This window comes from Pongo pygmaeus, chromosome 6 (genome assembly GCF_028885625.2).
Source record: "Pongo pygmaeus isolate AG05252 chromosome 6, NHGRI_mPonPyg2-v2.0_pri, whole genome shotgun sequence".
Taxonomy (NCBI): Eukaryota; Metazoa; Chordata; class Mammalia; order Primates; family Hominidae; genus Pongo; species Pongo pygmaeus.
In genome coordinates this window covers 151856336-151878076 of record NC_072379.2, presented here as the reverse complement: position 1 = coordinate 151878076, position 21741 = coordinate 151856336, and the positions used below count along the sequence as shown (strand labels likewise).

At 39.7% G+C, this 21741-nt stretch overlaps 1 protein-coding gene across 3 annotated transcripts in view; it reads right to left on the bottom strand.

Annotated features, from left to right (window-relative positions):
- Nucleotides 1-21741, bottom strand: part of ACTR3B (actin related protein 3B) — a 1036264-nt gene that overhangs the window by 997885 nt on the left and 16638 nt on the right. Inside the window, exon 2 of one of the 3 annotated variants that reach the window (XM_054495273.2) lies at nt 14935-14990. The exons of 1 other annotated variant lie outside the window; for it this stretch is intronic. In XM_054495273.2, the coding sequence (XP_054351248.1) occupies nt 14935-14990 (56 nt within the window). Of the gene's footprint in view, nt 1-12583; nt 12733-14934; nt 14991-21741 lie in introns of those variants that run through there. One more of the 3 variants, XM_054495274.2, reaches the window with a different exon arrangement.

Here is a 21741-nt window from a genome sequence, read left to right as displayed (position 1 = left end):
TTTAGAATATCCACAGTATGACTCCACTTCAGACAGAGTTGCACAGGTGTGTTTAATGTAAATTCAGAAAAATAAGATGGCCAGACAAAAGATTAATACTGGTTAACCATGGATGGTAGAGCTACTGGTGACTTTTGCTTCTTCTACTGGGTATATTGGTTTTTCAGCTATTAAAAAGAAGCTAAACAAACAAAATAAAAGTAAAAGCTAATCTTTTGTTTGTGAGCTAAAGCGTTTACCCTGTTACCTCTCAAAATCATTTACCTTTAATGCCTCATTTCCAAATGAAAAGTTTTCAAGGTTATGTCAGGCTATAGAATTTTCTCAAACAGAGAGCTATTAAGCTAGCTAGAAATTTATATTAAAATTTGTTCCAAGACAAATTAGTAAACATATACAATTATTTCTAAAAGTAGATTATCTGGAATCTCCAATTTACTACAAATGAAGAATAACAACACAGCTATAAGAGTGAATTTGAGGCCAGGAGCAGTGGCTCACGCCTGTAATCCCAGCACTGTGGGAGGCCAAGGCGGGCAGATCACCTGAGGTCAAGAATCCAAGACCACCCTGGCCAACATGGTGAAGCCCCATCTGTTCTTAAAAAAAAATACAAAATACAAAAATTAGCTGGGCATGGTGGCCCATGCCTGTAATCCCAGCTACTCAGGAGGCTAAGGCAGGAGAATTGCTTGAACTCAGATGGCGGAGGTTGCAGTGAGCTGAGATGATGCCACTGCACTCCAGCCTGGGTGACAGAGTGAGACTCCAACTCAAAAAAAAAAAAAAAAAAAAGAGTGAAACTGAAGCCTTTTTCTCAGAAGGGCATCTTGAGGTAACAGGATAAAAAGGTGAAAAGAAAAAGACACAGGGCAGAAACCACTTTCCCCACCTCCTTTTCTCATTCCAACTCACTGCCACATTTAAAGTCTCAAAGATATCAAATTATAAACAGTGGCACACAAGTAAAGGACAGAACTTCAGCAGAACTGAAGAAAGCACGAGTGAAGTGGAAACACTGGGGCTGAAATGAGAAGTGAAGAGGACATTGGAGACCTTGGGCTGAACATGGGCTAGAAAAGTCTTGTGGGCCACGACGACTGAGGTGATCTGTAAAAATAGATAACATCCATCTCTGACCACACCATTCAATGGCACACTGACTGACACCACACAAAACCATCTGATGTACAAGTTTGGTATTCCAAAGGGCCACTGGCCAATGTGCCAACACAAGTGACAGATCCTATCCTCTAGGCAAGATCAAACTTAATTGTGTGTGAATACAGAATTAAACTGTCAAGTCAATATAAAAGATTGTAAAGATAGCCGGGCGCAGTGGCTCATGCCTGTAATCCCAACACTTTGGGAGGCTGAGGTGGGCGGATCACAAGGTCAAGAGATCAAGACCATCCTGGCCAACATGATGAAACCCCAACTCTACTAAAAACACAAAAATTAGCTGGGCATGGTGGTGCGCACCTGTAGTCCCAGCTACTCAGGAGGCTGAGACAGGAGAATTGCTTGAACCCAGGAGGTGGAGGCTGCAGTGAGCCGAGATCACGCCACTGCACTCCAGCCTGGCGACAGAGCAAGACTCCATGTAAAAAATAATAATAATCAAAAAGAATAAAAATAAAAATAAATTAAAACACATACACACACACACACACACACACACACACACACACACAAAGTACACTTCTTTTAACAACTATACAGGAAGCAACTGTATCCATGCAAGAAAATAAAAGTCTATAGAGCTTATATTCCAAATATTTTGCCTATACCTATGGAACAAGATGTGGCCCAAACAGTTCTTATGAACACAATGGAGAAATCTGTCTAAATAATCTATGTCACCCAAGCTATCTCTAGTACACCACAACATACCACAGTCCCCACTTCCACCCAGACCCAACAGTAACATGGAGCTCCTCCCCAAGTGAGTGTCAACAAAGGCCAAACGGAGAAGCTCAACTTTGACCCCCACACTGGCAATAATAAGTGGTATCCCCATTCCCCTGCTGGAGTAGTGTCAGAAAAGACTTGCTAAAACACAAAATTAAAATAAGAACCTCATAACATAATACCCAAAGTATCTAGGTTTCCACTTTAAAACTCTCACCATGGCAAAAACCAGTAACATCTCAACTGAAAAGAGAAAAGACAATGAATAGACAATGCCACCGAGATAACAGACATTATCATTATCAAACAAGGATTTTAGGAGCCATCACAAAATGCCTCAATGAGCAATCTCAAATACTCTTGACTCTTGAAACAAATGGAAAATAAAAGGAAGTCTCAGCAAGCAAATACAAAGCCACAGCAAAGAAACAAGATATAAAGACAAAACCATATGGAAATTCTAGAATTAAAAATCACAATAACTGAAATAAAAATCTTAAGAGATGGCCTCAACAGAAGAAAAGGACAGAGGAAAGAAACACTGAACTTGAAGACAGAATAACAGACATTACCCAGTCCAAACAAAAGAGAGAAAATAGACTGGAAGAAGTTAAAAAAAAAAAAAAAAAAACAGAGCCCAGAGTCTCAGGGACATCTGGGATATATAAGAAAAGATTTAGCATTCGTGGATTACAATTCCCAGAAGGAAAAGGGAAAGAAGGCAGGACTGGAAGGAACGCAAAGAAACAATGGCTAAAACTGCCAAATTTGGCAAGAAAAAAAAAAGGGAAGAAAAAAAAGAAATAAACTAATAGATTCAATACAGAACAAACCCCAAATAAGTTAACCCAAAACAAAACAAAACAAAATCCATTCCAAAACACATTATATTCAAACTTCTCAAAGCTAAAGACCAAAAAAAAAAAAAAAAAAATTCAGCTTCCAAGGACATTTCTCATCAGAAATCTTGACACACACACACCAAAAAAAAAGGTACCACAACATTTTTGTGTGGAAGGAACTGTCCATCCAGAATTCTATGTTCAGCAAAAATATCCCCTGAGAATAGAGCAAATCAAGACTTTCCGTTGAAATAAAACTAACACAATTTGTCAACAGCACACCTACTTCAAAAGAATGGCTTGGGATGTTCAGGCAGTCTATTACTTTTTGTTTTGTTTTGTTTTGGTTTGGTTTGGTTTGGTCTGGTTTGGTTTGGTTTTGAGATGGAGTATCGCTCTGTCACCCAGGCTGGAGTGCAGTGGCACAATCTCAGCTCACTGCAACCTCCACCTCCCAGGTTCAAGCAATTCTCCTGCCTCAGCCTCCCGAAATAGCTGGGACTACAGATGCACACCACCACGCCCAGTTAATTTTTGTATTTTTAGTAGAGACAGGGTTTCACCATGTTGGCCAGGATGATCTCAATCTCTTGACCTCGTGACCCGCCTGCCTCTGCCTCCCAAAGTGCTGGGATTACAGGCGTAAGCCACCGTGCCCAGCCTATGTTTCTTTAATTAAGAAAAAATAAATAAATATTAAAAAGAATGGCTAAAGGAAGTTATCTAAAGAGAAAAGAAATGATAAAAGAAGGAATTTGGGTACATCAAGAAAAAAGAAAACAATGGAAAGAGCAAAAATATCGATCATAATTATTTTCCTTTTCCTCTTGAGTTTTCTAAATTATGTCTGGCAGTTGAAGCAAAAATTATAACTGATGTGAATCTCATGAGATTCAATGTATATCAAGGAAAGATTTAAGACAATTATATTAGAAAGGGGGGCCAGGCACGGTGGCTCACACCTCTAATCCCAGCACTTTGGGAGGCTGAGGCAAGGGGATCACCTGAGATCAGGAGTTCGAGACCAGACTGGCCAACATGGTGAAACCCCATCTCTACTAAAAATACAAAAATCAGCTGGGTGTGGTGGCACACACCTATAATCTCAGCTACTTGGGAGGCTTGAGGCAGGAGAATTGCTTGAACCCAGGAGGCGGAGCGTGCAGTGAGCCAAGATCGTGCCACTGCCCTCCAGCCTGGGAGACAGAGTGAGACTCCATCTCAGAAAAAAAAAAAAGAAAAGAAAAAAAATAGGGGTAAAGGGACCTACAGGGAGGTACGGTTTCTACATTTCATTCCAACTGGTAAAATATTGATACCAGTAGATCAAGGGGAAAATATATATATATATATTCTTTTAAATAATATATAATAACTAGAACAACCACTTAACTATACAAAGAGATGTATGCAAAAACACAATAGACAGGCCAGGTACAATGGCTCACGCCTGTAATCCCAGCACTTTGGGAGGCCAAGGCGAGCAGATCACTTAAGTTCAGGAGATCAGGACCAGCCTGGCCAACATGGCAAAACCCTGTCTCTACTAAAAAATATATATAAAAATTAGCTGGGAGTGGTGGCACATGCCTGCAATCCCAGCTACTTGGGAGGCTGGGGCACAAGAATAGCTTGAACCCGGAAGCCAGAGGTTGCAGGGAACTGAGATCATGCCGCTGCACTCCAGCCTGGGTGACAGAGTGAGACTCTGTTTCAAAAAAAAAAAAAAAAAAAACTATAGATAAATCGAAATGCAATTCTAAAAAAAATGTACAAATAACCCATAGAAGATAGGCAAAACAAAACAGAAAAACAAAAAACATAAGGAATAAACAGAAAAGCATAAATCAATAATTACAATAAATATAAATGGTCTAAACATACCAATTAAAAATAGATACTGGCAGAGTGCATTAAAAAATAAAACTGAACTCTGCTGTCTACAAGAAACTCTCTTCAAATGTAATGATATAAGTAGGTTGAAAGTAGAAAGATGAAAAAAGATATTCCATGCAAACATTAATCAAAAGAAAGGACCAGCAGCTATACTGCTGTAAGAAAAAGTAGTCTTTCAAGCAAAGAAAATTACCACTTATAGACAGGGACATATGATAAAGAGTCAATCCATCAAGAAGACATAGAAATCCTAAATGGGTATGCACCAAAAAACAGAGCTGCAAAATATGTGAAGCAAAAACTGATGGGGAAAAAAATATACAAATCCACAATTTTAATTGTAAACTTCAATGCCTCTCTCTCAACAATTAATAGAACAAGTACAAACAAAATAAGCAAGAATATCAAAGAATTCAACAATGCCATCAACCTATAGGCTCTAACTGACATTTTTATAGAACGCTCTGCCAAACAAGAAGAGAAATCACATTGCTTTCAAGTGTCCATGCAGCTTACACTAAAATAAACCTTATGTTGGACCATAAAACAAACCTCAATAAATGTAAAAGAATTTAAGTCATACAGAGTGTATTTTCGGACTACAATAAAACTACCCCAGAAATCAGTAACAAAAAGATAAAGAGAAAATCTCCTACACAGTTGGAAATTTAAAAACACAGTTGTAAGAATCCATAGTCAAAGAGGAAGTTTCAGAGAAACTAAAAAATACATTAACAGGATGAAACGAAAATATGTCAAAATTGGGGGGAATGACACATCTAACGCAGTGCTAATAAGGAAAAATTTAGCACTAAATGCTCATATAAGAAAAGAGTCTCAAACTGATAATCTATGACCCCACCCCACCTTAAGAATCTAGAAAAAGAAAAGCAAAATAAATCCTAGGCGAGCAAAAGGAATGAAATGATGAAGGTAACAGCAGAAATCACTGACAAACAGGAAATTTGAGAAAAATCAATGAATCAAAAAGCTAGCTCATCAAAAATAAAAACTTTGTGAAAAACTCTGTGAAGGTAAAAAACCAAGCTACTGACTGGAAGAAATTATTATAAACCACATATTTGACCAACGGACTTATATCTAGTATATATAAACAACTCATAGTGAGATATCATCTCTACAAAACTTTAAAAATTTAAAAATTAACCAGGTGTGGTGGTGCACACCTGTAGTCCCAGCTACTCAGGAGGCTGAGGTAGGAGGAGCACTTGAGCCCAGGAGTTCAAGGCTGCACTGAGCTGCAATTGTGCCACTGCACTCCAGCCTGGACAACAGAGAGAGACCCTGTTTCTAAAAAATATAAATTTTAAAATACAATTAAAAATAAAGAACTCTCAAAACACAACAGTAAAAATATAAATAGTCAAATTTAAAAATGAACAAAATACATGAAAAGGCATTTCCAGGAAGATGACATTCAGGTGGCAAATAAGCACATGAAAAGATGTTTGACATCAGTAGCCATTAAGGAAATGAAAATGATGAGAAATCATTACACACTTACTTGATCAGATAAATATAAAATAGTGACCGGGCACAGTGGCTCACACCTATAATCCCAGCACTTTGGAAGGCCGAGGCAGGTGGATCACTTGAGGTCAGGAGTTTGAGACCAGCCTGGCCAACATGGTGAAAACCCACCTCTACTAAAAATACAAAAATTAGCCGGGCCTGGTGGCGGGCACCTGTAATCCCAGCTACTCAGGAGGCTGAGGCAGGAGAATCGCTTGAACCCAGGAGGCAGAGGTCGCAGTAAGCCGAGATCATGCCACTGCACTCCAGCCTGGGCGACAAAGCGAGATTCTGTCTCAAAAAAAAGGCACACATTGTATGAGTAGTAGCATTACTGCTGAGTAGTATTTAGTGTATGATGTACCACCATCAGTTTAAATATTAATCTATTGAGGAACATGTATTATGGAGATGATAAGATTATAGAGATGGAAACAGAGTAGTGGTTAAGAACAGTGGAGGGAGAGGAGTAAGTGTAATTATACAGGAATAGCACCAGAGAGATCTTGGTAGTGAGAAAATAATTCTGTAACTTTATCACAGTGGTAGTTCAAGGAATCTACAGGTAGAATTACAATGACATAGAACTATACACACACACTGTACCAACATCCGTTTCCTGGGGCTGGTCTGTTTTTGTTTTTATTTTTTAGAGACAGGGTCTCACATCTGGTTATAATATTACACTACAATTCGTAAGATGTAACCTTTGGGGCAAAATAGGAAAAGTGTACACAGGATCTCTCTAAACTATCTTTGCAACTTCCTATTAATCTGTAATTATTTCAAAATAAAATATTTTAAAGACAGAGTTTATAAATGACTTAAACTAGAAAATAAAACACTTCAGCTGTAATGATGAATCAAAACTAACAAGATTAAACTTAATAATAAAGAACAATGGGCCGGCACAGTGGCTCACGCCTGTAATCACTTTGAGAGACTGAGGCAGGCGGATAGCTTGAGGCCAGGAGTTCAAGACCAGACTGGGCAACACAGTGAAACCCTGTCTCTATTAAAATTACAAAAATCAGCCGGGCATGGTGGCACACATCTGTAATCCCAGCTACTTAGGAGGCTGAGACAGAATTGCTTGAACCCAGGAAGTGAAGGTTGCAGTGAGCCGAGATCGTGCCACTCTACTCCAGCCTGGGCGACAGAGCAAGATTCTGTCTCAAAAAAAAGGAACAATTCTTTTTTTTAACAAGCTCTGCAGTTAAAAAAAAATTTGTTTGGGTATAGGATTATAGGATGTGGGTAACCAAGAAAAGACATGACTACTTTCCTAAATGCCAAAAAAGTCATCTGAGGGCAATCTAAGGAAGGTTATCAAGAAGAGTGTATCTAAGGACTTAAGACACAGATACTTCAGAACATTTGCTACAACAGTTGAGAGACACAACAATAGTAATTTTTTTAATCCAGTATATTTCTCAAAAGACTGTTAGATATTTTTACTAAAGCTTGAAGGAATAAACAATTCCTATCTTATGCAAACTGTTCCAGAGAATAAAAAAAGAAAGCTAACAAACTCATTTTATGAAGCCCATATAATCCTGATACACAACCAGACAAAAACAAGAAATCAGAATTACAGTCCAATCTCACTTTTGAATATTGATGCAAAGTTCTCAAATAAATATTTGCAATTACAGTTCAGCATGTACTCATATTTCATAGCCAAGTAGGATTTATCCCAAAAATGAAATAATTGTTCAAGCTGGACACGGTGGCTCATTCCTGTAATCCCAGTGCTCTGGGAGGCTGAGGCAGGAGGATCACTTGAGGCCAGGAGTTTGAGACCAGCCTGGGCAACAAAGAGAGACCCCCATCTCCACAAGAAGAAAAAAAAGAAAAGAAATAACTGTTCAATATTTGAAAATGTATTAAAGTAACTCCTCCTATTAAGAGTAGGTGGGGTGGCTCACACCTATAATTTTAGCACTTTGAGAGACCAAGATGGGAAGATTATGTGAGCCCAGGAAGTTCGAGACCAGGACAGGCAATACAATGAGACCCCATCTCTATGAAAAATTTAAAAATTAGCCAGACATGATGGCTCCCATGTGTGGTCCCAGCTACTTGGGAGGCTGAGGTGGGAGGATCTCTTGAACCTGGAAAGTCAAGGCTGCAGTGAGTCATGATCAAGCCACTACACTCCAGCCTTAAAGTACAGTGTCTCAAAAAAAAAAAAAAGAAAGAAAGAGCACAGATGTCCAAAACCATATGATCATCTCAATAACAGAAAAACCTTGACTAAATGTCAATACTCACTGTCATTCATGATTTTTTTAATTAAAAAAAAAACCCTCGGATTAAACTAGGAATAGAAGAGCACTGTATTAATCTGAAAAAGCATTTCCACAAAAACCTACAGTAATCACTAGTAGAGTACTATAATAAAATCTCACTCTCTTTAAAGTCAGAAAGTCAAAAAAGTACCTGCTGTCTGCAGTTCTGATCACTCTTTTAATAGACGTTCTAGCCAACACAGCAACACCAAGAAAAGAAACATGAAGTGCTAGAATTGGAAGAGACAAAATAACCACTATTTCAAGGCAATACAATAGTCTGCATAGAAAACTTTAAAGAATCTGCAGACTATTAAATAAGAGAGGTCAATAAAGGTTGTTGGATTAAAAAAAAATCTTACAAACCTTAGCAACATTCCCATATGCTGGCAATAATGAATTAGAAAACATAATTTTTAAAATATTTTGACGACAGCAACAAAAACATAAAGTTACCTAAAAATAAAGCTAGCAAAAACTATGTAAGAGTTGTTTTGGGGTTTTGCTTGTTTTTGAGACAAGGTCTCACTATGTCACCCAGGCAGGAGTGTAGTGGCGCAATCACAACTCACTCCAGCCTCAATCTCCTGGGCTCAAGCAATCATCCCACCTCAGCCTCCCAAGTAGCTGGGACCACAGGTCAGTGTCACTACACGTAGCTAATTTATTTTTATTTCTGGTAGAGACAGGGTCTCACTATGTTGCCAAGACTGGTCTCAAACTCCTGGGCTCAAGCAATCCTCCCATCTCGGCCTCCCAAAGTGCTGCAATTACAGGTGTGAGCCACTGTGTCCGGCCCTCTGTGTCCGAGTGTAAGGGCTTTTTTGTTGTTGTTGTTGTTGTTTTGAGACAGCGTCTGGCTCTGTTGCCCAGGCTTGAGTGCAGTGGCACGATCTCAGCTCAATGCAACCTCCACCTCCCAGGGTCAAGCAATTCTCATGCCTCAGCCTTCCAAGTAGCTGGGATTACAGGCACACGCCACCACATCCGGCTAATTTTTGTATTTTTTAGTAGAGACAAGGTTTCACCATGTTGGCTAGGCTGGTCTCTAACTCCTGGCCTCAAGTGATCCGCCCACCTTAGCCCTCCCAAAGTGCTGGGATTACAGGTGTGAACCACTGCGCCTGGCCTGTAAGAACTTTTTAAAGAATACTTTAAGGCCAGGCACAGTGGCTCACTCCTGTAATCCCAGCACATTGGGAAGCTGAGGTGGGCGAATCACAAGGTCAGGAGTTCAAGACCAGCCTGGCCAACACAGTGAAACCCCATCTCTACTAAAAATACAAAAATTAGCTGGGCATGGTGGTGTGCACCTGCAGTCCCAGCTACTCGGGAGGCTGAGGCAGGAGAATCGCTTGAACCTGGGAGGTGGATACTGCAGTGAGCTGAGACTGTGCCACTGCACTCCAGCCTGGGCAACAGAGCAAGACTCCATCTCAAAAAAAAAAAATACTTTAGAACATTAGAACATTACTGAAAAACACAAGAGACATGAATAAACAATAAAACACATACACCATCTTCAAGGATAGGAATACTCAATTCCTAGCCACAAAAGTCAAATTTGATGTCAAATTTTTCCCCAATTAATCTATAAATAATAATCAAGGCCAGGCACAGTGGCTCACACCTGTAATTCCAGCACTTTGGGAGGCCAAGGCAGGAAGATCATGAGGTCAGGAGTTCCAGACCAGCCTGGCCAACATAGTGAAACCCCATCTCTACTAAAAATACAAAAATTAGCTGGACGTGGTGGTGGGCACCTGTAATCCCAGCTACTCAGGAGGCTGAGGCAGGAGAATCATTTGAACCTGGGAGGCAGAAGGTGCGATGAGCAAAGATCACACCATTGCACTCCAGCCTGGGCAACAAGAGCAAAACTCCATCTCAAAAAAATAAAAATAATAATAATAATAATCAAAACCCCATTATAATTTTCATGGAACTTAAGCTGATTCTAAAATGTACACTAAAGAGTAAGAGCCAAAGCTATTCTGAGAAAAAAAATGAGTAGGAATCGAACGCACTAGATTAAAACATGATAAAGTAATAGCGTTTAACACTGTGAGTATGGAACATATGGAACACAGATAAATACACCAATGAAACAAAATAAAGACACCAAAAATATTCCCAAGCATAAAAGGTACCTCAGTATGATCAAAGAGGTGTGCCAAATGGGAATGCACTCTTTAATAAATAGTGTTGGGACAACTAGCCTTCCACATGGAAAACAAAATTATCTATCTCCTTCACACCATACTCACAAGTTAACTTAAAATTTTCTTAGAAAAAATATAGAAAGTCTTTATAACTTTGGAGAAGAAATGCATTTTTTAAACAGAAAAAAATTATAAAAGAAAAAGACTGAAAAGTATTACTATATCAAAATTTTAAATTTCTAGATGATAAAAGATAATTTTTAAAAATGTCGCAGAATAAAAAAGTATCTGCAAAAAATTCATATTTAACCTCTACAAAGAGTTCCTATAATTCCATTTTAAAATGCAATAGAAAAATGGGCAAAGATATGAACAGGCAATGAAAGGTGCTCAACCTTACCAGTAATCTGAGAAATGGAAATTTTTTGAATGAGCCATCATTTTACATTCATTAGACTGACCAAAATGTAAGTCACAAAATACCAATTATCAAGGATGTACAAAACAGAAACTCACACACTGCTGATGGGAATTCCATCAGGACAGCCTCCTGGAGGAGCAACGTGGCAATACCTAACAAGGTGTTGCCTAAGGATGAAGGGGTGTACACTCTGTGACAAAACAATTCAATTTCTGATTATTTCCTCTCAGGAAACTAGTAGATATGGATAAGGAGATTTTTACTGCACCATTTTATATAACAGAGAACTGTGAAAAATGCCCAAAAGGAAAAAAATTTTTGTATATTCACGTTAGAATTCTGATGTAGATCTGTATGTATCAGCACTGACACATGATAAAAACATAATATTGAGGGCTTTTCTTTTTAAAGACCATGCAGAAAGTTAGTTACAGTGTGATACCATATTGGAAATGTTTGAACTCACAAAACAATGTATCTTTGTATGTGTAATATACAGATAAAAATGGAGTAGAAACACAACCAGAAAATATCCACCAGAGGAAAGAAAGAGGGAAAGAAGAGGGGGCTGATACTCAACCTATAATGTGTCATTTATTCATTTCCTGATATGGAGATGAAATATGCAGTAATGCCGACGTGTTCATTCTTGGTGGTGAGTCCATGGGTTTTTTGTGTGTGGGTTTTTTTTGTTTTTTTTTTTTGAGACAGAGCCTCACTCTGTCCCCCAGGCTGGAGTGCAGTGGTGCAATTTCGGCTCACTGCAACCTCCACCTCCCAGGTTCAAGTGAGTCTCCTGCCTCAGCCTCCCGAGTAGCTGGGATTACAGGCGCCCGCCACCATGCCGGGTTAATTTTTGTATTTTTAGTAGAGACGGGGTGTCGCCATTTTGGCCAGGCTGGTCTCAAATCCCTGACCTCCGGTGATTCACCCACCTTGGCCTCCCAAAGTGTTAGGATTACAGGCATGAGCCACCGCGCCTGGCCCATTGTTATATTTTCTATCTGCAGCCTAACTCTCTTCCGTGGGCCTTAAACCTCTTCACACCTGAACTCTTCCAATACTGAAAGTCTAAAATGTGCGCCCTTTTTCTCAGCCCCTCGCTGCTCCTCCTCCAGCCTTTTTCTACACCACACATTCTCTGATCACCACACATTCTCCTCCTGAAGCTGCGGCAGGACCACCAATATCCTCCAACAACTTAAGAAAAAAAAGTAGGGAAAAACTTTCTTCAAGCAACCAAGCAAATTCTGCACAGAAGCTCCAACAAACCAGACATAAGCAGAGCTGTCCCTGGAGGCAGGGACAGGGCTTGAGGATTCTCTAGTCCAGTGGGCCAGGCCCCAGAGAGAAGCCTCAAAAACAGTCTGAAAATTCCTGATATGCAAAATAAAAACAGAATTCCTTAAGAGGACACTTGCAAGTCCCTCGCCACCCAGTCCTTCTCCACAGGTCATCTCCACCTCCTGGCGCTCTCCCCACCATCCCACAGCACCCCTGCTTCTCCACTCCCTCACAGCGCCTCACCTCCATGCCACGCAGAGAAAGTCTTGCTCCAGCACTCACCACACATCCACACACTTGCACAAAATGGTTCCACTCCCAGCCCCAAGACACACAGCAGGCCAACTGTCCGCGGTGACCCAGGCCCTCACTTCCACATCTCAGTATCCTCGCTTCTGCCCGAACATCTTCTAACCTTGACTCCTGGGGCCTCTCTCTCTCTCGCAACAAACTCAGCTCAACAATGTAACTGTTCTTCTACTCCCACCTCTTTGACATTTGTATTATCCTCCCAGCTTCTGCAACTGCTAAGGTTCTGATAGCTGCAGTCTGAGAGCTCTCCTGCTTTTTGACGGTGAATGAAATCCTGATAATAACTGTCTTCGCTTCCCGTCTCTATTAATGATGACAGGTTAAATGGGGCAGCCAACTGAATGCTACCGACAGCTTTAAATGGCAACACATTAAAGCAAAAGGTGCAAGGTCAGCCTTTTATAGCTGCGCACTTAACAAGGTTAAAATCTAATCTTCTGCTTTGAAAAGTCAGGGAGTTCAATTTATCAACTCAGCATGGAATGATCGGGTTCTGGGGCATTCACATTAATGAAATTCACACAAGACTGATTCATCCTACAGAACACCAATTGTCATGGACTGAACCGTGTCCCCACAGAATTCACTATGCTGAAGCCCTAACACTCAATGTGACTGCATTTGGAGACGAAACTTTTAGGGAGGTGGTTAGGGTAAACGTGGGGTCCCCATCAATAAGAGTGGTGGCCTTATAAGAGAAAGAGACACCAGCGAGGTCCCCAGCAACCCCACACACTGACACAGAGATGAGACCATGGGAGGACACAGAGAGAAGGCGGCCCTCTGCAGGCCGTGGAGAGAGGCCTCACCGGAAACCAACCGTGACACACCTTGATCTTGGACTTCCAACCTCCAGACTATGACAACATTAATTTCCCCAGTCTTTAGTATTTTGTTATGGCGGCCCAAGCACACTAAGACACTCATTTCTGAATTCAAAATGAGGACACAGCAGACCAATCATGCCTGTTCAGGATAACCCATTCATGGCAGCAGAGCGTTTAGATCTAGAAAATCACATTCATGCCCAGTTTTTCAGCAAGCAAGGAACTGGAATGAGGTTACTTAAATGTTCTCAAAGAATCTGGAGTCCACTTTCTAGTGATGTGAATACCCACATTCACCAAATACAGCTTTAGCCCTCCCCTCAATAAACACTAATCAAGCACCTTCTCTCCAGCTGTTTTTTCTCTGTCCACGTTCCCCACTGCTCACAAAGCCTGTTATTACAACATCGTGGCCCCCTAAAAACTTACAATTTCTAAAATCACAACTTATCTTATGAGAGCTACATGTAGAGAACAGAGTTTCATTTACTCTTGATTAATACATCCTACTCTTTAGCAAACTGTTTCCAAATAATAACCTGAAATACAGATAGTTCCAGGGAATCCTATCTTTTTTTTTTTTTTTTTTTTTTTTTTTTTTTTGAGATGGAGTTTCGCTCTTGTCACTCAGGCTGGAGTGCAGTGGCACGATCCCGGCTCACTGCAACCTCCACCCCCCGGGTTCAAGTGATTCTTCTGCCTCAGCCTCCCGAGTAGCTGGGATTACAGGTGCCTGCCACCACACCCAACTAATTTTTGTATTTTTGATAGAGACAGGGTTCCAACATGTTGGCCAGGCTGGTCTCAAACTCCTGACCTCAGGTGATCCACCCGCTTCAGCCTCCCAAAGTGCTGGGATTACAGGCATGAGCCACCACGCCCAGCCGAGAATCCTATCCTTTAACAACCGACTAACCTCAGGAAGACTCCTACAGGAAATAAAGAGTGAGTAGAACGCCCCATGCCAAACTGCAAGGACACTTCTGTTAAACTTATTCTCTACTGATTAAAACTTAAACAAAAACAGAATACTACTAAACACAATAAAAACAGTCATCAGGCCTATCATTTCCACCAAAAAAAAAAAAAAATCTTTCAATAGAGTGAATAGTGTAGTACAAGAGATATTCAGTCCATTAAGTTACTAAGCTAACAGACTGCATGTACTTAAAATTACAAATTAACCTTAAAGATCACATATACTTTTTCTAGGCAGTTCAGGCATTTATAATTGAATAAATGGACCCTGCTGACCACCCAAGCTGAGATTCCAAAGACAGTGACAAGGGGCTTTATCAGAATGGAACAGAAGGACTAGAAAGTTGTGGGGTAACCAGAACGGTCTTCTAAAAGATGGTAAGTACATTAATATACCTTGAAAAACAGAATCAGAACACTTAGAACAATTCTGAGAAACACAAACCTTTATAAACCCAAGGATAGAGCTTTACTTACATGAAGGAATAATGAACTGGGGCTCAGTGTTGCCTGCGTAGCCAAGCTTGGTATACCTAAAAGCACAAAGTCATCAACACATGTTTAGATAATAATACTCTCGTCTATATTGGATTAATGTCTTTTATTATAAGCTCTCCAAGTCCTAAAATAGCAAGCCTCAGAATACTCCTTGAAATTTAAAAAAAATAAAAATAAAAAAAAAACTTGTGATCACTAAGAATCAAAGACTAATTTCAAAGAAGTTTTGCAAAAACTTAAAATATTATGCTTGTTTCTAGTAGAAAAAAAAGAAACACATATATACTAACATATAAATTACATTTATGCATCCCTAATAACTTTAAAAGTGCTTTTACACTCTATCTTTAAAAAAACCCAGTGAAGAAAGTAGAAATTATCTCTGTTTTGCAAATGAGAAAAGGGAGGCACTGAGAAGTTGATTAAACTGCCCACATTAGTGAACTGCAGAAAAAGAACTCCAATCTACATATGCAGGCTAATTCCAACACTGGCTCTCTAAGAAGTATACTTACTTCCTAGAACTTTCATACAAACTTCCTGAACTTTGCAGGGTGGGGGGGGCGGCGGTTAGAAAATGATTATATAATTTTCTTAAAATGTCATGGCATATGTCTAAGAAACAGCTACTGCCGTCTCCTGAGAATCATCTGACAAGAGCATCTCTTTATCATCTCATTTCAGAAGGAGCCCATTTTCTGTCAAGACACTGCATGATAGATTCCAAAAGTCTTAACTAAAACAAATGCCAAAATACTACTATCTGTTCCAAAAGCATTTGCTAATCTCCTAAATATAAAAGGGGGGGTGGTGGAAAAAAAAAACCACCACTCAGAACCATCTGCTGGAAATAAAGTTGAAAAGCGGTAAGTAAATTGAGAAGACTCATCAGCGCTTCCTTTCTTATTAGGACTACTCTAACAATAACGTCTGGACAGCCAAGCCGTCATTCTGTAATAATGCTTATTATTATTATTTCAACACTGCTAACACTAGCAGTGTTGAAACTAACTTTATTCATTCAATTTTAAAAATTATTTCAAGATGCTTGATATTAAATTTTTGATCCGGTAATATTTCTAAATTCTAATACATTAATTTTACAATTTTTAAGTATAGTTTACCGTATGCTAATTTTACTATTTTTGAACACACAGTGAATGGATAAGGTCTGGGGAGACCAAAAAAAAAAACAAGTCAGCTCCCCTCAAATCACACATTGCTGCTCAACTTCCACAGGATCTGAGGTCTTCGTGCCACAGGAGCCAGGGCAGTGCCAAGTCCTGAGACTCCTCAGGCCCTACAAGGAGCTTCTGGAGGCAAGACCCATGTGAAGCCCTCTCCAGCTCCACAACTCAAGAGCTGGAAACAGAGTACAAGGCCAAATGGACCTACAGCAACTCCACTCCAGTGTTCCACCTACAAGGTAGAATTCAGAGCCAACCAAGAGCCAACCCAGGATGGAGGCAACAGAGAGCCTGACCTTTAGAATTCCAGGTCCTTCCCAATTTTAACATATTTCTGGAATTATAGTCCAGAAAATAAATATAAATAAGTGAATTACTAACCCAAGGCTAAAGATGCCTATGGAATCCAACAAGCAGACCAGAAATCACTAAAATCATCAAATCTGTGTCTTTAACAAGCTACATCAGCTACTTCCCACAAAAATGATGCACCTTATGCTTAAATAAATCCACCTTCCCACACTGTTAGACTATGAGTTCCACACGCTGCCCAGAACAGGGTCCTTTCTCATGGTTATACCTACATCCCCAGCACAGTGCCTGGCACATGGCAAATACTCCAGAAATAACTGCTGAATGTATTCTCACCAGTTGTAAAAAAGGTAATCATTGTCAAACTGCTAGGGGAAGGACCAATATTTGCAAAAGGGACGCTGAAAGGCAGAAAAAGAATCTGATGGAACCAGAAAAAAAATTACAGACATCATCGCCTACAATCTCCTACTTAAAGAGGAGCAGTGGCCTATGTGTAATGGGTTTCAGAAAAAAAAAAAAAAAAACACTGAAACGAATATGGTAAAATGTTAACATTTATTAAAATTAGGTGCTAAGTTTCATTCAGGCTATTATATCATCTTCATATTTTGAGTATACTATACTGGTTAAGATCATGCACTATGGCACCATACCGAGTTCAAATCCCAGCCGCACTATTTGCCAAATGTGTATCTTTGGGCAAGTTACTTTACCTGTCTGTATGTCAGTTACTGTAAAATGGGGATAATAGACTGAGGCAAGAGAACCCCTTAAGCCCAGGAGTTCAAGGTTGCAGTGAACTATGACTGCACCACTGCCCTCTAGCCTGGGTGACAGAGCAAGAACCTGTCTCAAAAAAAAAAAAAAAAAATCTGAAAAGTTTAAAAAAAAAAACAAAAAGCTATGTGTTCTGTGTCCCAAGTGACAGCATTCGTTCTTTCCACTATGCACCATGGAGAGTTTAATTCGTATAGTGTTGAGAATGAAATGTATGAAACAAATTGTAAATCTAGTAGATACCTGATAGGCCTTCAACAACTATGCCTCATTTCCATCCCAAAGTTTTGTACCCTGAAATCATAACTATGGCCCACAGCAGGAAAAGGTCAGACTACAAAAACAGACTTGAGCACTGTTAGGCCCACAGCTCTAAAATTCAACTAAACGCTGATGATACAACTCAGCGACAGCTGCTGGAATGTTCAGATTCTGAAGCCACAACATTCTTTTAGACAGTATAGTCTTGGAAAGAGGCCTCTGTCAAAGTCACACGGGTACCTTAAGTATCAATGACATTAAGCCAACAATGATTTTCATGACTGAGGCAAACTAACATGAAGATATATTAATTTTTTTTTTTTTTTTTGAGACGGAGTTTCACTCTTTCAACCAGGCTGGAGTACAGCGGCATGATCTCGGCTCACCGCAACCTCCGCTTCTCTGTTTCAAGCGATTCTCCTGCCTCAGCCTCCTCAGTAGCTGGAAGTACAGGCGCCTGCCACCACACCCGGCTAATTTTTGTATTTTTAGTAGAGATGGGGTTCCACCATGTTGGCGAGGCTGGTCTCGAGCTCCTGACCTTGTGATCTGCCTGCCTCGGCCTCCCAGAGTGCTGGGATTACAGGCGTGAGCCACCGCGCCTGGCCCTAATATTCTTATGTGTTAACAGCTTACTATGCGATCCTTACCCTCCTAGCAGAACTGACGTTATTTTTAAAAACACTGGCAAAAGCACAAATTCTTCAGATCACTTTATTCTAATGTAATATCTTTCCATTTTCCTGGGCTATTCCTTATATATTAATAGTATCAAATACACTTGAAGTTTTGTTACTTTGAATAATCATAATGTAACAAACATCAAACAAAATTTGAGACATTCAAATTTAAAATTTTAATAAAATCTGCACCAACTTGATAGGCTCATCCATCACTAACTTCAATGACAATCTATTAAATATAACTCAGTAGATGTCATCTAAAAAGTACGCATCCTCAAATTCTTTCCCAGGAGGAGAACTCAATGCTAGACTGGCCTGTCCCATTAGAGATGGTAACATCACAGCTCAATGCCATGAAGAGCAGTACCAAAAAAGCAAAAGCAAAACACAATTCTTAAATATGGCAAGTGCTCAAGACACCATTTACCAAAAAAAGAAATGTTCCCTATTTCAACCAGTTTACTAGCTACTAAAAATGTAGCAGGCACCGTACTAGTCACTGAGCTGTACTCAGACTGAGGACAGGGGAGGAGGGTGAACATGGCCCAGGTCCTCAAAGTGTTCCTCCAAATGTTTACCTATTAGATACAGGACTTCAGATTGAGTTTTCCAGTTGTAGCATGGCTTACTTTACCTGGAAGCCAAGTTTAAGATCTGGGTAGGCATCAAGAAAGAATAAGCCACATGTGGCTGACCAGATCACCTAGGAACTCCTGAAACAGATTCCCAGGGGCTGTGCACGATTCACTAAATGGAAATCTCCAGAGAAGGCTGGGCATCTGTGTTCTTAACACCCCTCGCTCACCCGCATGGTTCTGGTGGTCAACCAGCTTAGAACTCACTGACCTCAACTACGCCACATGAAGTCACCTTTAGCATTTTTATATAATGCAAGCTTCCTCACTGTCACATTATACCAAAACCTCCTTCCACCCACCACATTTAGCACAATATATCTATAATACTGAAGTTTAATACTGGTCAGAAGTTCAGAAGAAATAACTCATATGTCCTTTTTTTTTTTTTTTTGAGACACAGTCTCACTCTGTCACCCAGGCTGGAGTACAGTGGTGTGATCACGGCTCACTGCAGCCTCAACCTCCTGGGCTCAAGTGATCCTCCCACTTCAGCCTCCCAAGTAGCTGGGACCACAGGCACATGCCATCATACCCGGCTATGTTTTTTTTATTTTTTTATAGAGAGGGGTCTTCCTATGTTGCCCAGATTGGTCTCAAACTCTTGGGCTCAAGGGATCCTCCCACGTTGGCCTCCCAAAGTGCTAGGATTATAGGTGTGAGCGACCCAGCCCAGCTACCAAATGTAGCAATCTTATCTTATTATTTAAAACACTGTGTGTTTAGGTACTCTATGAAAAACAAAAATGTAGGAAATGCTTTTCAATTCAAACTATGCAATTAAGAAGTAGTGAAAAAAGGCCGGGCACAGTGGCTCACACCTGTAATCCCAGCACTTTGGGAGTCTGAGGTGTTGGATCACCTGAGCTCAGGAGTTCAAGACCACCCTGGGCAACATGGTAAAACTCCATCTCTATACTAAAATACAAAAAATTAGCTGGGCATGGTGGCACGTGCCTGCAGTCCCAGCTACTCAGGAGGCTGAGGTACAAGAATTGCTTGAGCCCTGGCGCCACTGCACTCCAACCTGGGCAACAAAGTGAGACTCTATCTCAAAAAAAATTTTAAAAATTTAAAAAACAGAAGTAGTAAAAAAAAAAAAAAATCTAGGCTCAATCTAGGAAAGTAAAAAACTTAAGCTAAAAAGGGAAAGATTCCTTAGGAAGAGATGATGGGGAAAAAACAAAATCTCAAACCAAAATAAAATGAAACACTAGAAGAATCCTTATTGAAGCCAGAATTAAGCCAAGGAGATCTACTATAATTATTCTGATTTTACACTGTTTAGGAAGAACTAGGTAATACAAATCAAAAAGAACAGAGTAAAGGAGAAGATTTTGGGAAGAAGGAGGAGATTAAATTTTAATTCTTTTTTTTGAGACGGAGTCTTGCTCTGTCACCCAGGCTGGAGTGCAGTGGCACAATCTCGGCTCACTGCAACCTCCACCTCCCATGTTTGAGTGATTCTCCGGCCTCAGCCTCCTGAGTAGCTGGGACTACAGGTGTGCACCACCACGCCCCGCTAATTTTTGTATTTTTAGTAAAAACGGGGTTTCACCATGTTGGCCAGGCTGGTCTCGAACTCCCGGCCTCAGGCGGTCCACCTCAGCCTCCCAAAGTGTTAGGATTACAGGCGTGAGCCACCGCGCCCGGCAAATTTCATTCTTTATAGATGATAACTGTATACCTTGAATAACTAAGGAAATTAAGTGAAAACTAAAAGCAATAAGGGAATTCAAAAAGATGACAAGTTACTAAACGAATAGACAAAAATCAACAACTTCCCTGTCTAACAATAAGAACATATAATGGATGAAAGCATCCCACTCAGAATGGCAACAGCAACAGAATGTTACCCTTAAGAATACACTACATAACTACATGAATAAGCTATTACTCCTACCCTTAAAAATAATATTGCTCTTTAAATAAACTCTCTATATACAAGCAGACAAATAGAGACATGCCTTAATCTTACACAGGAAGAGTCTGTTTTGTTTTTTTTGTTTTTTTTTTTTTTGTGGTCAATTGGTTCAGGATGAGGAAGAGTCAATATTTTTAAAAGAAATACTGAATATCACTAAATCTACCTACAAATTTAATGCAAAGCCATTCAAAACCGGTGCCAATACTGAAGGTGGTGGTAAATTATACACAGGTGATAGTAAAGGGTTAAAGAGCCATTATAAAGGGTCACATTAGCTATCAAAAATGTTAATGCATATACCCTATTAGCCAAATAGTGCCTTTCTAGGAACCTACTCCACATAAGTATTTTTACATGTATGCAAAGATATACACACAAAAAAATGTTCGGTGAAGCACTATAATAGCAAAACCACCACCAGAACCTGGAAACACTCAAAATAGAGGATATATTAAATAAATTATATTACATCCATTCAATAAAATTCTATACAACCATCAAAAATGAAGATGTATAGTTACTGCCATAAACGGATGTACAATATAGCTTGAAAGTGCTTGAAAACAGTATATATTCATAATGCGAGGCCAGCTTAATAGGGACACAATGCTAGGTTCAAATCCCAGCACCAGCTATGTGATTTCAAGCAAGTAAATTAATCCCTTCATTCCTCGGTTTCTTCATCTCTAAAACATGGGTATCCCTACCTCAGTGTTAAATGTTGCCATTTTTGGATAATATTTCCTAATTCAAAAGAAGTAGGATTTCATCGTGCAGTGATTTATTTACTTATTACTGAATATTATTTTTTGTATACCAGTGATCTCTATTTCTCTCATGAATTGTCCTTACATTACTTTTCTACTGGAGTTTTAGTGCTTCTTATCAATTTGTGTGAATGCTTATATACTGAGGATATTTGTGCTTGCTCATTACATTGCTAATTTTTCCCAGCTTGTTGTTCACCTTGTTATACATTTTCTGCAATATAAGTATTTAAA